At 40.3% G+C, this 18,318-nt stretch overlaps 1 protein-coding gene across 1 annotated transcript in view; it reads left to right on the top strand.

Moving 5' to 3' along the window:
- The window catches only part of LOC118210812 (NLR family CARD domain-containing protein 3-like), a 131,566-nt gene extending 114,766 nt beyond the window's left edge, over positions 1 to 16,800 (top strand). The window contains exon 14 of the mRNA XM_035387258.1: positions 15,940 to 16,800. Coding sequence (XP_035243149.1) covers positions 15,940 to 16,001 — 62 coding nt within the window. The 3' untranslated portion in view covers positions 16,002 to 16,800. The remainder of the gene's footprint in view (positions 1 to 15,939) is intronic.
- The last annotated feature ends 1,518 nt before the right edge of the window (positions 16,801 to 18,318 follow it).

An 18,318-nucleotide genomic window follows, 5' to 3' on the forward strand; every position in this document is an offset into this window, starting at 1 on the left:
CCAGGGTTTTAATGAAGTGAAGGGAGTAATTTCAACATTTCTGTAAACAACACACGATACAAAACAGAATCCAGACCAGTAATGAGTAAATATCCATAAGCAGGGAATGGACTAAGGAAACAAACAACAGTAGTTGGAATATATGTGTCCAGAAGGATACAAACAAAATGTCTGTATTTGCAAGTTTATGTTTGTTCACAACCAATGAACATTTGTATCGTATATAAGGTGTGCGTGGATGTGTGTATGTGTGCATATCTGTGTTTGCATGCACCAATAAGGTGTGTGTGGATGTGTATGTGAACATATCTCTGTGTTTGAATGCACCAATAAGGTGTGTGTGGATGTGTATATGTGTATGTGTGCACATCTCTGTGTCTGAATGCACCAATAAGGTGTGTGTGGATGTGTATATGTGTATGTGTGCATATCTCTGTGTTTGAATGCACCAATAAGGAGATTGTTTCTGTGTGGTCACATGTTTGTGTGCATGCGCGCAAGTTCTGTGTCTTTGCATGCACATGCTGTCCTTCTAGGTCTGTTCTACCAAAACATATTGCGTAACTATGTATTCTGTGGTATAAAACATTCCAAATGAGACCAAATGGAAGAGCCAATTAAAATAAAAGCCCAAAGGAATTTACTATGGCCGCTCTCCTGGAACGCGGTAAATACCCACAACTTTATTGCAACCTGCAAAACAAAATGCAAACACCCTGCACATGCACATTAGTGCATTTTTGTTGATCTTTTTTTCCAGCCACTAAGAAAATGGCAAGCATTACCCACAGAGCTCTGCCAGGCTTGGGCTCTCAGTAAAAATGTACTTTAACGGAAACATCAGGACAAACCTCGGTTTAACATGCCAAGAAAAACATTTGGTTCTGTGCACACTGCTGACTGACAATCTGCCTCAAATTTCCCATAAAGCATCTGCCCTCAATATCCTGCATATTTCTAACCATCTAGAATTTTCTGTACATGTTTACACTCAGGCATGTGGTCAGCTTCTACTCTCATGGCTGTCGCATTATTGTAATGTTGTTATTCCATATGTAAATGTCAGCAGTGCACATATTATGAGACATCATGCAGCCAGAGTCACATTGGGCCCATGGCCAGGCTGGGAGAAAGAATGACTCATGGGACGGTTTTTATTGTTAAAAATAATCAGAACAGCAAAAACTGTTGCGTGTAGAGCCTCTCTGTTGAAAGGTTTGCAATCACGGGTCCACAGAAGCACGAGTCAAATTTCTGTCAAAGCACGTGGAAGGCGGTCTGGAATACAGGGCTGGGTTCGTTCCAGACAGACAGTGAATGCCAGGACGTTTCAGAGCCACATGATAAGAGCCGCTATTAGGCTGCATTCACACCAGGTCAGGCAATGCGGCACCTTGCCGCAGGGTTGTGCGGCGCTGTGGGCGTGTCACTACACGGCCCATTTGTGTGACGTCATGTTGTTAACTTTAACCCCCCCCTCCATTTCCTGTCCGCTAACTAAAAAAAAAATGGACACAAACGCAAATCGAAGGAAGCTTCTTGCTATCGTTATTTTGCAGCATAGACTGCCAGCCAGACGCAGACGTCGAAGCTGGGTACACGAAATAAACCAAGCGAGGACTGGGAGAGTATCATCGGTCCATGAACTCCATAGTGCTAGGTACAATAAACTAACATGCAAGAACTGCTAAATAGCAAATCTTTTATACAGCCGACATTCGGAATTGATATTTAGCTAGTAGCTTAATTATTGTTTCGGTACTCGTCCCATTACCCGGTACTGTCAAATCACGATGACAATTATAAAATTAAATCTTAGGAAATGAATCGCGTCAGTAATTCATCTGACAGTTGCTCGGTAAACAGTGGAATGCTACATGGTAATTTAAACAACTTACGTGATTAGCCACTGCAGCGTGACGTCAGGTTGCGTTCTGGCAAAAGTTGATTCTGGTTCTACTTTCTTGCCGTTTTTTTCGGCACATGCGGTCCCCACTGCCGCAACCTAAACGCACTACCCCCATTCAAATGAATGGGAAGACTGCCGTTTTTGCCGCATTGCCTGATCTGGTGTGAATCCAGCCTTAGTCCAACACAATCCCTAACTGCAGCAGACATTCAAAGGGGTTGAGATTTCGAGGTAACCCTGAAGGGAATGCTGATCTACTGTATAATAGCTCCAAATATGATAATGACGACGAGGGTAAAGGTACCTAGGGTGGCAGCTCTTTAAATGCACTGGAAAGTACTCATTATTATAATTCCTAATATGTTTTCTGTTGTTTTTCACAGGGAAAACAACAGAAAGTTGAACAAGGAGGATATATGTATATTAGATTTCATAGCCACGAGTTTTATTATTCTTTATTGTGGAGAAGTCTTGTTAAAAGTGTCACAATTGCTTTTTTTCACCTAACGCTGGATCACATGAAGGCTTTCTCTCTCGGGTGATTGGTCGGTTGTCTCAGCCGCTCCCAGCATGCCTTAGAGGACAGCTGCAGCGACTAATTAAAACAGCCAGAGGGTGTGAGTCAGGCCAGAAGTGAGTGATGTGGGTAACCTTGGGAAAGGAACTGCGGATCCACTTATCTCTGTCAAACGCAGCGCAACAGCGTTTCATAACACGGTGGAAAAAAACGAGAACCGTTTTGAACACTGCTAGGTGTCAATCATAAATGACCTCCAAACGTCTTCCTTAAGTCAGTCACAGACACGGTCGTGAAAACAATTGGGGGGGGGATTTAGGCTAAACTTATTTGAGTAGAAAAGAATGAACATGATGACTCTGATGCATTCAATCACACATCTTCTCAAATATCATTGGTGCAGAAACCCACCACTCTGATGATATTTACAGCCTCATCTAATTATTAATTAAATTAAATTAATAAAACACAAAACACCGAAAAAAATTGTAATTTTAATACATAGATGCCTCAAAATTTTCTTGTTATAGCAACGTGTTGCTATATTTCAATATTTTATGACATCCCTATTAATCACTCATGTACAATACCCAACCAATTTTTAGCCCGCCCTTTGCCTGAAACATCCTTGCTTAGTTTAGCAGCATGCAGGCTAGCAGGCCACCAAACTCTTGCATGCTAGGCAGCTCTTGCTTGATTGCTTGTGTCTGACATGCACTTCCTGTTTGTGGTGGAGAGAGAAAGAGTGGAAGGAGTAAGAATTTAGAATAAGTAAGAATTGTTGAAAATATCTTGAAATTTACAACATCCTAAGGGATATCCAGCATGGTTTTGCAAGGGAAGGTCATGCCCAAAAAACCTTTTGGTATTCTTTGAAGAAGCTACCAAGTGTTTTTTACTATAGCAAGGCTTATGGTATTATATACTTATATTTCCAAAAAGCATTTGATAAGTTACCCCATGACCTGTTAGCAAGATAAAGACATTTGGAATTACAGGAGGTATTTCAGAGTGGGTTTGGAACTGGCTACAGGGAAGAACACAAAGAGTAGTAGGAGGGATTTTATCTGAGAAGGGTATTGTGGGAAGTGGAGTCCCACAAGGATTGGTGCTTGGACCACTGCTCTTCCTCATTTATATCAATGACCTTGACAGGGACATTGAAAGTACATGAGTTAAATTTGTAGATGATACAAACTGGGAGGCCCAGCTAATATTTTGGAATCTACCAAAGTAATCCAAGAAGATTGCAACAGAATCCAGAAATGGGCAGAAACCTGGCAAATTAAATTTTATATAGCCAAATGTAAAATGGGAAATAAAAACACAAGGCAGGATTAATTAATGGAAGGAACAAAATTGGCATGTGCTCAATTTGAAAAAGACTTATCTTATACAATACATTTGCTAGGCCATGCTTAGAGTATTGTGTGCAGTTCTGAGGACCATACTATAAGAAACATATAGAGACTCTGGAAAAGGTCCAAAGAAGGGCAACCAAACTGATTCCTGGAATGAAAGGTAAACACTATGAGGAGAGATGATCAATCTGCTCAAATTTAGTGAAAGGAGACTTTGGGGTAAATTAGGAAAAAGTAAATTCCGCACAGACATTAGGAAGCATTTTTTTCAGACAGAGAATAGTCAATGTGTGGAATAGCCTGCAGGGTCAGGTAGAAACTCTGGGGGTTTTCAAGACCAGGGTTGATATGGTATTAAATGCAATCTAGTCTGCAGGTAATCAGGGCACTAGGTGCAATTCAGTTAGGAAAATGGCAAGCTTTACAGGGCTGAATGGCCTATTCTCATCGTTATGTTATGTTGTGCATGTCCTCAGGCTAGCATGCATGTCCTGTTGCATGCATGCAGCTAGCCAGGTGCATGGCTTCACCCTGCTGTCAGCTGTGCAGCTGCGCAGTCATTAATGCAGAGGACTGCTCATCTTGCACAGCTGGACCATGTGACAGGATGGGGAATCCTCATCCAAATAAATCTGCCCAAATAGACTATGGCAAACATGAAATTAGAATGTAAGTAGGGTATAACTTTTAAAAGAGAGGCTCCTCCAATAGGCACAGTAAAGCATCGCTCTCCATGCAAAAGGCTTGCCCTCCCTGCAAACTGACAGAGAACTTTCAGAAAAAACACACCCCTCCTTCCCTTTCCACAGTTGGCAGCAGGTCACATGTCACTACAGAAACTGCAGTTATGCCCAAATACATGGTGGCCAACTACAGTTCATTTCGAACAGAATTTATTGGAGTCAACAATACATAAAGTCTGCAGGCTGAAATATACAAAAAAAAAAAAAATAAATAAATAAATAATAATTACCCAGATGCATATAAATACATAAAAAGAATAGGAAAAACATTGCAGGTCATATGCATGCTTCCTACTCTACTTTACATGACTTGAACACAGTTTACCATAGTGCCTTACACTTCATTTCATTTGCTAAATCATTAACCCATCATTGTCTGCTTTATAAATGGTCTGGGTTGACTTCATTACATCTGCGTAGATAGATCCACTTATAAAACAATAATTGGTCTATTTCCTTCCTACCTCAGCTGTCTACTAATTAGAAATACACAGTTATCACTTCCGCTCCAATGATGTAATACTATTTAAACTCCCTCGTGCTTCTACTGAATTTGGAAAGATGGGTTTCAGATATTTTGCAACTTACAGTTTGAACAATCTTCAAAGAATTCTTAAACTTTACAAATAAATTTCAATTCCTGACTTCAAACATGTAATTCATGACTCTGCCCAGAGAAAAAAATCTTTTGCTCAGGATAGTCTTTTCTTTAACTCTTGAGAAAGTAGTAAGATCTCAAATGTATGTCTTTTTGAGATCACTTCAATCTGAATTGTTGCTCCTAAAACCCCCTTAGGAGAAAAGATGAGATAATGAAAGGATGAATTTGAGACTTCAGTAAGACGAATGGATATTGAATTGAGATGCGGTTGTTTCTCATGAGGTCACTATGAGAAAAATGAGACATATTTGAGAAGAATCATGAGATCCTAGGAGTCATAGCTGAGTTTTCTTTGAGCTCTTTTTCTGATCTCATGGTCCTATGTTCAGGAAACCTAAATTAGACTTATTTAAGATCATTTAGAGATCTCTTGTTTTGATCAGAGTCAGACATAAATGAAATTATATGTGATTGTTTCTCCTGAGTTGAATTTGAGAAGTAGGAGAAAAAGCCTTTGGTCTCACCTTAGTATTAAATTAGCTCATTTGTGTCTAGGAGAAATGAAAGAAACAACTATGAGATCTCTTCTTGGATTTTGCTTTCCTGTGGGTGTGACTGAAATATGCTCCTGTTTTTAACCTCTGCACTACTTGTAATTACTGTTACACTGCTATCTCTTTCTCCATTTGATGTTTGTAACTTGTGTAACTTCATGCCAGGTCCCCCATTGCACAAGAGATTTCAATCTCAATGGGGTTTTTCCTGGTTAAATAAAAGTTAAATAAAATAAAAAATCTTCAAGTAAACGGACCCACGCTCCTTGCTGGGAGTTCTAGTAGCCAAAGACCTGCAATGGTAAAAACTGGCTCAGCTATAGCCATCAATATTGTGCCAGGTTTTTACACATTGATTAGGCTAGAGGAAGTGAAACATTACAGTAGTGAAATATTTTGACCTTTGTGTGTTATTTGATATGTCTACATAGCAAAAAATGTTGATGTTGTGTGGTAGGGTAGAGGTGTGCCCAGGTGTTACGCAATGATTTCATGACCACATCAAGGATTATGCAACATAGTCAATATGGAATGAAAGTAATTCCTGAAAGCACTTCCTCTTGGATTTCTGCCTGGTAGGTGAGCCTCTAGATAGACTAGAAACAGTGCAGGTTAGTCTACTGGTACTACCAGCACTGTATTTACTAAAACCTAATGTAGAATTAATGGTTTCTGGATGTAGAAAAGGTCTGATTTAAATTGACTATGCCATCCGGTAACACCAAATATATATTTAATAACAGCCTAATCAGCTTTAAAACGAGCACTGCTAACACGGACATTAGGTCTGTTGCTTCAGGTCAGCACTTAAACTTCCATTACATTATATTAATTTAGCCGATGCTGCTATGCACCTTACAGTGTATGAGAACATAAGAGTATGTGAGTGTGTGAGTAACCTTGCCTGGACTGACTCATAACACACCCATACCAGTAAGTGCTACATCAATAAAGATAAAAATGTAAGTTTAAACTTAGGCCAAGCTAGAGCCATAATACAAATTATAGTTTTCCATAGCTAATATCCCAACAGAACATGCTGTTACATCCCTAAAATAGAGGCATGTGAATAGAATATGTGACGTGTGTGGGAAGCTTATGAAAGAGGTATGTGTTTCTGCGAAAGCTACTGAGGCCTGCTCATTTTAGCTGTGAATGACATACAGAGTGTACGGCCAGGACAGAGCAAAACAGCTTCACAAGTGCATGAATGAAACATTAACTTGACTTGCCTGCTGATTTTAATGTGATCACAAAACTAGGAAACTAGGAATTCTATGTAACTCTATGCACATGAGATATGATCAAAGTTCCGTTTTCGGGTTTCTGTGTAATTGTTGCATTTTTATGTTGCATAGCAATGATAAGTATTGTATAATTGTACTGTATTTTATGCTTCTGTAAGTTGAACTTTTTGATGTTGTTGTTTATTGCTAAACTCTGTATACAACATTTATGCTGTGACTGTACTAACACTGGTTCCATAAACCAGCTTAATTCCTGCTTAATTGTTCTTGCAACTATAAAACTGTGGTCCACCACAATTTATGGAGTTGCCGAGAAGCCCAGAAGCAGAACTGTCATCATCTGCACAAAACATGTTGTGAGAAAAGTTTTTTTCCCTTGCGTTTGGACTTCATAGTTTAAGCTAGTAAACTTCATAGTTTCACATAGTAACATTTGAAGACTGTGGCCTAATGGAAAAGGTGTCTGACTTTGGATCCAAACCTCAGCTCACCATACAGCTTCCAAAACCCATACTGGGCAGATTGCAGAATGTCTTCAAGCTGGAGACTAGCACGGGATTTTCTCAAGACTTTCTGTATTTCTCAGAAATGGATCAAGATCAAAACCAAATGGGCTAAGTCCAGATTACAGTGTGCTCTTTGACTTTTGCCGTGCCTACGGCAAAAGTCAAAGGTCATGAAGAAGATGAGGTGGTAATAGAGGAAAGGAGGATGCATTTTTTGAGTATTGGGATGCACCTGGGGAGTGGAGGAAAGGGGGTGAGGAGTGAAAACTATTGGGATGCACCCAATGAACTTCAGGACTAGTAGGAGGGTTTCTGGGGATCAGCTGATATGGAACTCCACTTGCATGCCACAGTCAAGACCTTTCTAAAGTTCGTATGCAGCAAATCCCAAGTTATCATGGTACTTTGGAAATCTGCAGTAATATGCAGCTGCATACTATAAACTGAAGGCACACTGCAATCGAGCCACTAATATCAGAGTGACAATAACAATGATAAACAAAGCCCAGAGTTTTCACAGATAGTAAGAAAGAATAGAACCATTCTTTAACTCACAGATTTTAGAAGTTGTTTTACCTGTTACACCTGGATTTGTATATATCTGAAGCTATAGAATTGTTAACTTGTGAAGAGTTCCATTACTGCAATATGATGAAATGTACTCTTAATTCTTTAATTTATTGCCCCCACTACTTTTGAGGGATAGTTAATGCTTGCAAAGTGTGCACTCAGAGGTTAAATGTGGAATTGAGGTTTGTTGCATGGGGATAATAGAATTACAGTACATCCTTGTAATCATATTCCTACTGACTCTTAATAGGGCTAAAGCACTCCGTGAGCTCTTTCACAATGAGAGATCATTCTGTGATTGTTTAAAACCTAGAGTGAAATTTACTTTTTCCCCAAAGGGATTTATTTGACAGGATGCGACAATGAATCTAGGTCAGAAGCCTACTGCGTGATTGCATTAGACCAGGAATTCAAATCCTGGAACAACTGCAGTCATTAATACGCGAATGCCTGACGTACCTCCCTGATCAGTTGTTTGGCGACTGCTTTCAGTGACCTGAAGGTGTCCTGACTGCAAGGTGAGAGTACAAAGAAACGAGACTGGTTTAATGCATGCGAAGGGCAAAATCAGCTGGGAAGTTGGTATTGATTATTATGCACACACTTGGTTAACCCTGAGACTGCAAGTGACCTGAACACATTTATGTTTAGCCAACCAGACAGTGAATTCATCATATGTGAGGAACGCTATTATTATAGTACTTATGATATTTTATATATCATATAGGTCCGGTGCAATAATACAATCTTTAATTGTAGCAATCAGTAATTAAAGCAAGAGAGAATCACACCTCAGGCTAGCTGAGACACAATCGCAACAACAAAGAAATGGTGAGAATAAAAACTGAACATCCTCAGTCTGTGTTGGCCCAACTACTTCTCTCCTTATGTTGAAAGATATATTAAATCTATTTGAGTCAGTTCCCTCATAGGCTTGAGCTGAGTTCTGTTTGGCTCATGGATGGGTCCTCACACTGCTTTAAAAAGGAGTTGCTGTAGATTCCATTTCCCCTTAAATTCACATTACGCTAAATCATGTTCACCCCAAGGGCTTTACAATTATGAAGGGAAATACTGCCCTATCTTGAGTAGCAGTGAAGAGCATCACTCCTCAAACCAAAATATTGTCATTCAAGGGCTTGGAACCTTTGAACAGTTCACATGGAAGGAATATAATGTGCAGCTTGTTCAGTGTACTTTTACTACCATGTGTCATTACCCCTATTTATGGTGCAGTTTATGGGCTGGCTTTACCCGTGCTGACACAGGCCGGGAAACGGCTTAGAGCCGGCGTTAGCATACACCGTTCTCTCCAGGCTCTTTTACACACGTTTTAACGGGCAGGGGAAAAGCTCCACAGGAAGAAAAGTGTTTTGCAGACCAAGCAGAGTGGACTCGCCCATTATTGTTTTGTCACCATCACAAATGACATCCTCTGTCCCTCAAAGCTGCTCTCATTTGAATTGTCGGCGGCCCCAGATGTTGTTTTTCCTGAACACGAGCCGTAGTTGCTCGAGGAAGGCTCATTGTCTTCCCCGTCGATTCCTGGCCGCAGCAGCTAGATTGTTTTCCACTTTCCCCGTTGCTGCTTTTGTGAATTTATGAACTTTTGGGATGCTGCCAAAAGCAAAGCCTTGGAACACTTGCCAATAAAAGTTGAGCGTACACAATGAAAAGAAAAATACATTCAAGCGATGTGGCCATCCACCCATTTCGCATTCCTTTTGTTCGCCTCTGTTCTGACGCGATACCGTAATTAGAAAGGAGAAAGCCCCTGGTTACCGCCGCTGTGAAGTAACGATGCTCAGTGTGATCTGCAGTGATCTCTTACCTCCCCTGCCATGGCAATGCCTTTGTGCTTCGAGGGGCAGTCCAGGGGAAGGCATTACACTCACTGCACGTCACACCAGCGCTCAGGGACTCACGTGCTGCCACTGCATTTACATGGCTCTGTGTCGACATGAACCAGACCCAACCTCATCTTAGTCCAATTCACCCTGGATTTCATTTCAAATCTTATCACCTTCACATTTTTTTTAAACATAGGCATATACAAATGTTGACTGAATGCTGGAGCAGTCTAATGTTATCTGTGTGGAATTTGTTATTGAATGCAAAAGCTAACAGAACATTCCAGGACAAGCACTGCAAAAGGAATTCAAAAACATATGTATTATTCTGAGGGGACTAGCCCCAACTGATGATAGTTTTCTAACCATTGTAAAAAGCCTTTATTACTGGGTTACAATGAAAGATGTTGCCTAGCAATAGCAGGTTCACAGCAAGCAAGAAATATAAATAGGTTCTGAGTTGATTTTATCGTGACAGAATGCATCTATTAGTTAAAATATGGTGGATATATAAAAGAGAATTTAATTTAAATAAATTGTGGGTGAAATAAGCGTGGGGGAATTAAGAGTGAATTAAGAGAATAGTCATATTGGGATGGCAGGTATGCCATCCCGCCAAGTTACGCCTTGGCAGGGGCATGCCCCATACATATACAGCACCGAGAGTTTGGCACTTTTCAGGGTTCCCCACAGAAATAACCACAACAGCCACAGACACTCAGGCCTTAAAAACATTAAATTCTGTACATTCCGACCCCATTTCAACAGACAGATTTCATAAACAACTTCACATGTCCACACAATAAAGCCCCAAACTAAGGGGATTTTGCGTTTTCTCCTTCTTCTTCTTCTTCTCTTTCTTCTTCTTCTTCTTCTTCTTCTTCTTCTCATTCTTATTTTTCCTGCCGCCTATCCCACTAACAACATGTCTCCCCATTGGACATTTTACCGACATCAGCCAAATCCTCACCCTCACGACCCAATCAAAAACTCGCATACACACGCAAAATACCCATACCTTCTTACTCTGAAACATTTCTAGTTTAAACAGCTAATCTGCCTGTGGCCTAGTGGGTAAGGTTACAGTCTTGGGAACATGGGGTCTTAGGTTCAAACCCAACTAGGGACATGTTTCTTTGACCTGCTTTTACCCTCACTAATAATTGTCTACTACTTCTCAATTATTGCTTTTGCACCATATCTACCCGCCGTTCACCGAACGTAAACCGTCTGCACGTTCAGTTATTAACCGGCTACAATATTGCAAAGCCGTATGGATTCAACGGGAGCTCTTCTGTGCTTACTGGCCTGTGTTCTTTAAAACCACGGACAGGTTTGCTAATGATATTTCACGCATTGCATAGCTATGTCATGGTGCTGCACTAACAAAGTCACAGACTGGTAAACCTCCGGTTGAAGGATTGAATACCGCCTTGCCCTCAGGCAGATAATTCCCTCTTTTACACTAACGTTTTCTTACGCTTTTATATTTTCTTTACCAAAACTCACTCACGGCAACCCATATGCATTTCATGACGGCAAATGTATTCCTTTTATTAAAAAGTTACACCAGTTCACCACTGTGCCATTTCTACTAACTATATTTCTTCACTTGGCTACCATACGAAACCTTCTTATCAGCAAACTGAAAAAAGTAAAATATATTTTGTTTGAGAGGAAAATAAATATGAAAATTAAAACTATTCAGTCTCACCTCTGTTACCAATCTCACCATTCATGTTACCTCGCCCTGTTCTCTATCTAGCCACATACAAACAATTAGCCTACTACGTATGTATGTTCTGTAACTCCCCATTAAAACATTACATTTAAAATCATGACTCACTCATAAGTATAATTATTGGTACTGAACATGAGAAAAGATCATCAGTGCAATAGATTTCACACGTTACTTAACCCTTCACTTTAACGGTTGATACTTTACACCGACTATTATATATACCATTCCAGAAGGAAACTAAGCTCGCTCATGGTCACTTTACTTACTCCGCACTATAGTCTGTGATCATGTCAACCTTCACCTACATGCCCATTCTGCTAAAAACATATTGTTTCAACTACGCAATTTCATAATTTCATCCTAATTTCTCTCACACTGTTGTTATTTTCTCATATGCAAAGCCTGCTGGGACATATGCGTCTGCTCCTATTCTCCACAATCAAGTTTTCCGGTTCTAGCTTAGCGAAACAGCGAACAGGATTCCCACCTGCAGATAAGCCTATCAAAATGCCTTACAAACCTTACAAACACTAAAAGTGCATCTCCACGAAATAACACACAACGAAGCAGGACAGCAGGGTACACAAGTTGCGACCTAGGCAGCTCTAATTCTACGGGCTTGCTGATTCTTTTCTCAATCAAGGCTCGTTGGATGGCCGTCAAATCCGTGAGTATATACACTGGCCATATTTCACCTGCGTTTCTGTTGCGTTTTACACTTACACCACCGCACCCTTTGTCACAGTCACTGTTTTACATACATAGCAAACCGAAACTGCTAAACAGTACACACTCATCAGAATGTACAAATTCACACAAGGATAGCCATAATCCACAACCGTTTCTTACAGGGTCACTTCGCATTTCTCACTCTCATAATAAAACGCTTTGCATAAAAAACACGTTTTCAACGTACAAAAATGCCAAGTTACTCAAAAGTATTGATATCAAAATGACGCCATGTTACGGTACTACAAACAATATAGGCTATCTTGCCTCACCGAAATTACATAAGATGTATTTCAAAGCAATGCTACCCAATATTTCCTCAATTCTTTCAAGTCACTTGGCCCTGTGTTTTGTAATCTTACCATTTCACAATGTCATGCACACTTTGTGTCAGATCAAAGTGTCGAATATTTCGAATTGCCTCATGGAACACATTGAAATTCATGTGGAAAATTGCTGGTCAGTAACTTCAGGAAGCATATTTCTCCGGAAAACATATGTTTACACTTGCTTCTGAACTGAATTTCAGTAAATGTACAAGTGATTGTATATTTGCTACGTACAATAAATAATGCATGTAAAATACATATTGTACATACATACATACATACATACATAGAGAACTTATTTATCCCCATGGGGACATTTCCCTCGCAGCATGTTACATTCACATTTACAAACAGACATTTATACCAAGAAACATACAATCATTCACGCAACAGAAAGGCTGGGCAGCGAAATACATACATACCAATATAAATTGGACATATAGACCCCTATTCAATCAATCTTGACTTTGAGAAAGCCATCCACACATATGTTTGGCCTGTCCATGTACTGCATGCTTATACACACAGGGCCAAGTGACTTGAAAGAATTGAGGAAATATTGGGTAGCATTGCTTTGAAATACATCTTATGTAATTTCGGTGAGGCAAGATAGCCTATATTGTTTGTAGTACCGTAACTTGGCGTCATTTTGATATCAATACTTTTGAGTAACTTGGCTTTTTTGTACGTTGAAAACGTGTTTTTTATGAGATGCAACTATACACATGACCTCATCAGTCATCACCACAATAGCCTTTCATTCAAGCTTCATACTGTAGCTACCAGTTAGCCATTGAACTAAGGGTGAATTCACACCATGTGAGAGTTTGCTGTGTGTGGGAAAGATGTTGTTGTGCTGACTGGAGCTAGTAACTTCATTGATTAAAAGGTGTGCATTCTAATAAAGAGGCATCATGACCTAGTAGTATCTAGGCGGGAGAAAATAAATATAGTTATGCTGCATTTGTTATGCTGCATTGTGAGCAGCTACGTTTTTCCAGGAGCCGTGTATGAGTGTATGAGCCGAATAGGGAGGACTAGAATGTGAATACTATATTTGTTCAGTGAGTGTTTTATTAAGGGTGAAGTATACAAAAATGACTAGAACGACTTGAAAACTTGATTCATCTTGATGTACTGACTTGAATTTACTGATTAATTTTAATGAATCGAACTTCCCAACAATAATCACATCACAGCGTAAAGAGACAATGTTAGCCAGCCTGGTAACGTTAAGCTGTTTTAACTAATGTTATTATGCTTTCATAATGATGTTAAATCATTTAAGTTAAGCTCAGTTAAAAGCAGCTAAGTTAACATTAGTTAAAAGCAGCTTAGTTAACGTTAGTTAAAAGCAGCTTAGTTAAAAGCAGTTATCCTCTTTTCAGACTAGCACTCCAGAAGGACACAGAGGATACAGCACTGTCCTTCAGTTACTTTTTCCCGGTCGTCCTCATCAGTTTGGAACGGATCGGCCCTGGCCACAATCATCAGGTGTGAAATGGCAACTACATACATACTCGAATGTGAGAGTATTTTCCTACCGGAAAATTCCTGTATTTTTTGTATTGCTGCCAGCCATTCCTTTGGCGATGTTCTTTGTGGACACACAATGATATTCAACGTCTTCCCAAGCTTTCTGCAGCCTGGCATAGCGCACCACATCTTTCCTTCTGCACTTCTCAATGGCATAAAACTTCTACTGTCATATGGCACTCGCCAGGCTGAATTGCACACTTCCTAGACAGCGCAGTTGATATGGCTATAATAATTTGAATATGTATGCCCACACCACCCCTCTCCACCCCAGGGACCGCCCAACAAATTAAGTTGTAAAGCAGTGTATTATGGGTGTTGAAGTAACAGCAGAAGGCTGCAGAATATTGCTTTCAGAGATTTGGAATTGCATTATTGAATAGAATAATGGGAGAAAATGTATTTTTGGAGTGCAGTTCATAAGAGTTGTGTATAAATTGATCCAAAAAATGCACAAACAAGCTGAGACTGGTTGGCTATGGAGTTTCTCTAGTACATCCATCTTATCAAGTACATGTCTGAAATTAAACTTAGTTCAAGTAATTTGTTTATTATAAATTGTGGTTTTCAACAAAAATTGACAGCAAAGAAACAAAGAAGCACTGAAAAAAGTAAAATATATTTTGTTTGAGAGGAAAATAAATATGAAAATTAAAACTATTCAGTCTCACCTCTGTTTTGATACTACGAGTAATGGTTCATAGAAAGGATCGTAACGGAACCTCTGGTAATGTGCTTGCTTGTCAACCATGATGAAGTTAGCTGTGGCACTAACTAACTGTTGTTTTTAAGGGAATAAAATGGGATGACCTCATTGGAAATGAAACCAAACCCTCTTCTCACACACAGTTAACTTATTCCTATTGAACCAGCCTCTTTCACAACTGTGCTGTAGTTGCTGTAAAGCCTGGTGTCATGAAGTACTGAAATTGTGTTGGACATGCCCTAATTCACCAGAGCCTCCAGGTAGAGCTAGCGATTGACATTTGCGCCTTGTCTGTTAACATTGGGCCCTCAATGTGTTCATGGCAAAACGTTCCATCTTAAAAATACCACTGTGCAAAGCTATTTAGTTAACCTTACTTAAATTATTTATAGGAAATCAATTGTGACGAAATTTGTTGAGTTTGAGATTGCGGAACTTATTACGTTTTAAAGTGTCCAGGAAACTAAGCAGGAATCATGTAAGGATATGGTAATGTGCACTGAAATCATAATGTCTTTGGTCTATAAATAAACATTATGGGCACAGAGTAAATTGTATGGAAAAATGAATTGAAAAGCAGTACTGAACACAGAAAGATTTCCAGCCATCCACCAGATCAGGTGTTCTCATAATATAATGTGGTCCTGGAATATACTCTAGAACAAATGTGTAGGCAGTGACCCTCAACATGCTTCATCATTTGATTTAGTGTTGCATTGATGACATTGTGCAAGTTCCTTTAAAATAGCATCAGGGTTTTCTAAGTATTAGTTTTGTGTTATATAACCTACAAAATGAGCATAATGTACCCATGACATTTAATATTGTACATTTTTGTCCGAATTGCTGAGAAACCACTGCAATAGTGCTTAGAGGTACTTTTGGTCGGCTTAAAGAAAAGGCTTCAGGTAAAACTATATGTGACAAGAGGAATTTTTCCATAAGCACAGCCCTGTCAACACCACCCCTCTCACGCCAGCATGTTTCTTTGAAGGCGGCGATTTGTCTATCTGTACCTGGAATCTCTCTTTTCATGTCAGCTTCCCCAGGGCTGGTTGATGACGTCACCACCCTGCCACTGGATGACCCGCGGGTGTCATGAGGCCCCTTCCTCGGGGGGATGCGGTGAAGACCTGCTGACTGATTGTTTTTCCTGAGTGTTTCCTGCCACGCCTTCTTCTCACTCTACCGTTACTGGCTAGCGCACATGACGCAGGCTGCCCAACCGCCCAGCTCCACCCGTCCCCTCCCCAGGTTCTGACCCAATCACCTGCCCTTCACTGTCCCACGCCCCTGTTTCCTGCCATCCCCACTCCACCCCAAATTGCCTTCCTAATCCCTGGCCAGGGCAGTACTGCTTCCTCTCATTTATGACATGTTTGCATCGCTGAACATGTTTGCATCGCTGAACATGTTTGTATCGCTGAACACGTTTGTAGCACTGAACACGTTTGTAGCACTGCACATGTTTGTATCACTTAACATGTTTGTAGCACTGAACACGTTTGTAGCACTGCACATGTTTGTATCACTGGACATGTCTGCATTTGTACTTTAATTAGATCCACTGTTCTTCCTCTATCATGCTCACTCTTTCTGTGTTGCATACAGTCTCTAGTTTGAACCTTGAACCCTACTATGTTTAGGATTACTATGAGTGACACTGCTTTTTTCTGGTTATTTATTCTATAATTTTGGAATGATTTTACAGATGCAGATTCAATCAAACAAACTTTAATACTGGAAAAGAATGAAAATCCAAGAAAATAGTGAGAAATGTTGCCTGAAATGACTTTGTCCAGGATGGAGCTGTTTTCTTTAAGGACTTTAAGTGCTCTTGTCAATTGCAAAAACATTTGCCTCCTTTTCTCAAACCTTACGGTCCCCATTTTTAAAATAGTGTAATAAAATACAACATACATAATCAAAGAAAATTTTTTTTTTTAAATTATTGAATCTAGGAATATAATCATACATGATGTATCATATAATAAACCTTTTGCTTCACAGAATACAAGGTTCCTGTCTCTTTTTTGTATGCTGTTAATGTAAAGCAGGCCGTATAAGTCAATGACCTTGGACATGACGGTGGCCTGATAAAGACGACTGTTGCGTTCCTGTTTCAGCTTCCCGGTTTTTTCCCTCTGCTTGGAGATCGCCTCTTTTGCCTGTAGGTGGAGCTGCAGAGGGAGCTTGTTAAGCGGTTGATGAAGAACACTTGGGTGCCTGTATTCCAGCAGATAAAGCAACCCTTCCCAGTGATTCGCTCTTTTGCTGAACTTTCTTACCAGATTACCCAGCTTTTATGTTATTTTAAAAAAAATCTTTTGTGTGGTGTTACAGAGGACAAGCCGTGTTCGAGAAACACGATTCCTGACTACCCTGAGAAGGTCATACCTCTCTTCATAGACGATGACTTCAAAACGCGTCCTAACACATGAACGAAAGTGGAGTGGGCTGAACTTCCATCTGGGCCTACAAGCTGGTGCAGATTGCTCTGTGGTTGTTGGCCAATCAGGAGTCTTTCAGGTAGCTGAATGAGTAAAGCATAAAAAGCAGCCTAGGTTGTCATATTGTTCCAAGCAGACAAACTTAACTACTTTATGAACACAGGATCAGCCTAATCAAGCCAGATACACTTATATCTAATGTAACCCAATGAATCAGTAATGTTGTGAACTGCTGACAGTGTATTACATACAATAAATTACATAACTGACACCATTTAAATCAATATGTGTTCTCTGCAGGGTGGTCAGTGGCAGGTTTCATGTGTCAAAGTGAGACTGACATGCTGAGGCCTGTTTTCAGAGGGTCATCAAATAGGGTGGGGTGGGGTCGGGATGTTCCAGTGCTGTAAATACCCGATTTTGCCGGTGCAAACTTGTATAGGGCATAATAATAACAGCAGAGAGACAGGTCATATGGCCTTCTGACAATACAAGAGATCATTAGTTTAGTGTGGGTTTTGCGTTTTACACACCTGTGCTGTGCACACAGAGCGTGTAACCACACCAGGGGCTGCATTTAGTTTGAATAGAATCTGACCCAAATATATACGAACTGCGTACACATTTCTGCTTTTGTTAGCACCGATGTTCTACTCCTGATTAACGATTGCATTGTAGGTGCTGCGTTCACAGCAGTGTGCTGCTTTGTGAACCTGAGTCTTTTCTTGAGGACAGTGCGGAGCTTTCTGTGACTGGGTAGAGGAGGGTGCAGAGCTTTCTGTGACTGGGTAGAGGAGGGTGCAGAGCTTTCTGTGACTGGGTAGAGGAGGGTGCAGAGCTTTCTGTGACTGGGTAGAGGAGGGTGCAGAGCTTTCTGTGACTGGGTAGAGGGGGGTGCAGAGCTTTCTGTGACTGGGTAGAGGAGGGTGCAGAGCTTTCTGTGACTGGGTAGAGGAGGGTGCAGAGCTT

Source organism: Anguilla anguilla, chromosome 13 (genome assembly GCF_013347855.1).
Source record: "Anguilla anguilla isolate fAngAng1 chromosome 13, fAngAng1.pri, whole genome shotgun sequence".
NCBI classification, from domain to species: domain Eukaryota; kingdom Metazoa; phylum Chordata; class Actinopteri; order Anguilliformes; family Anguillidae; genus Anguilla; species Anguilla anguilla.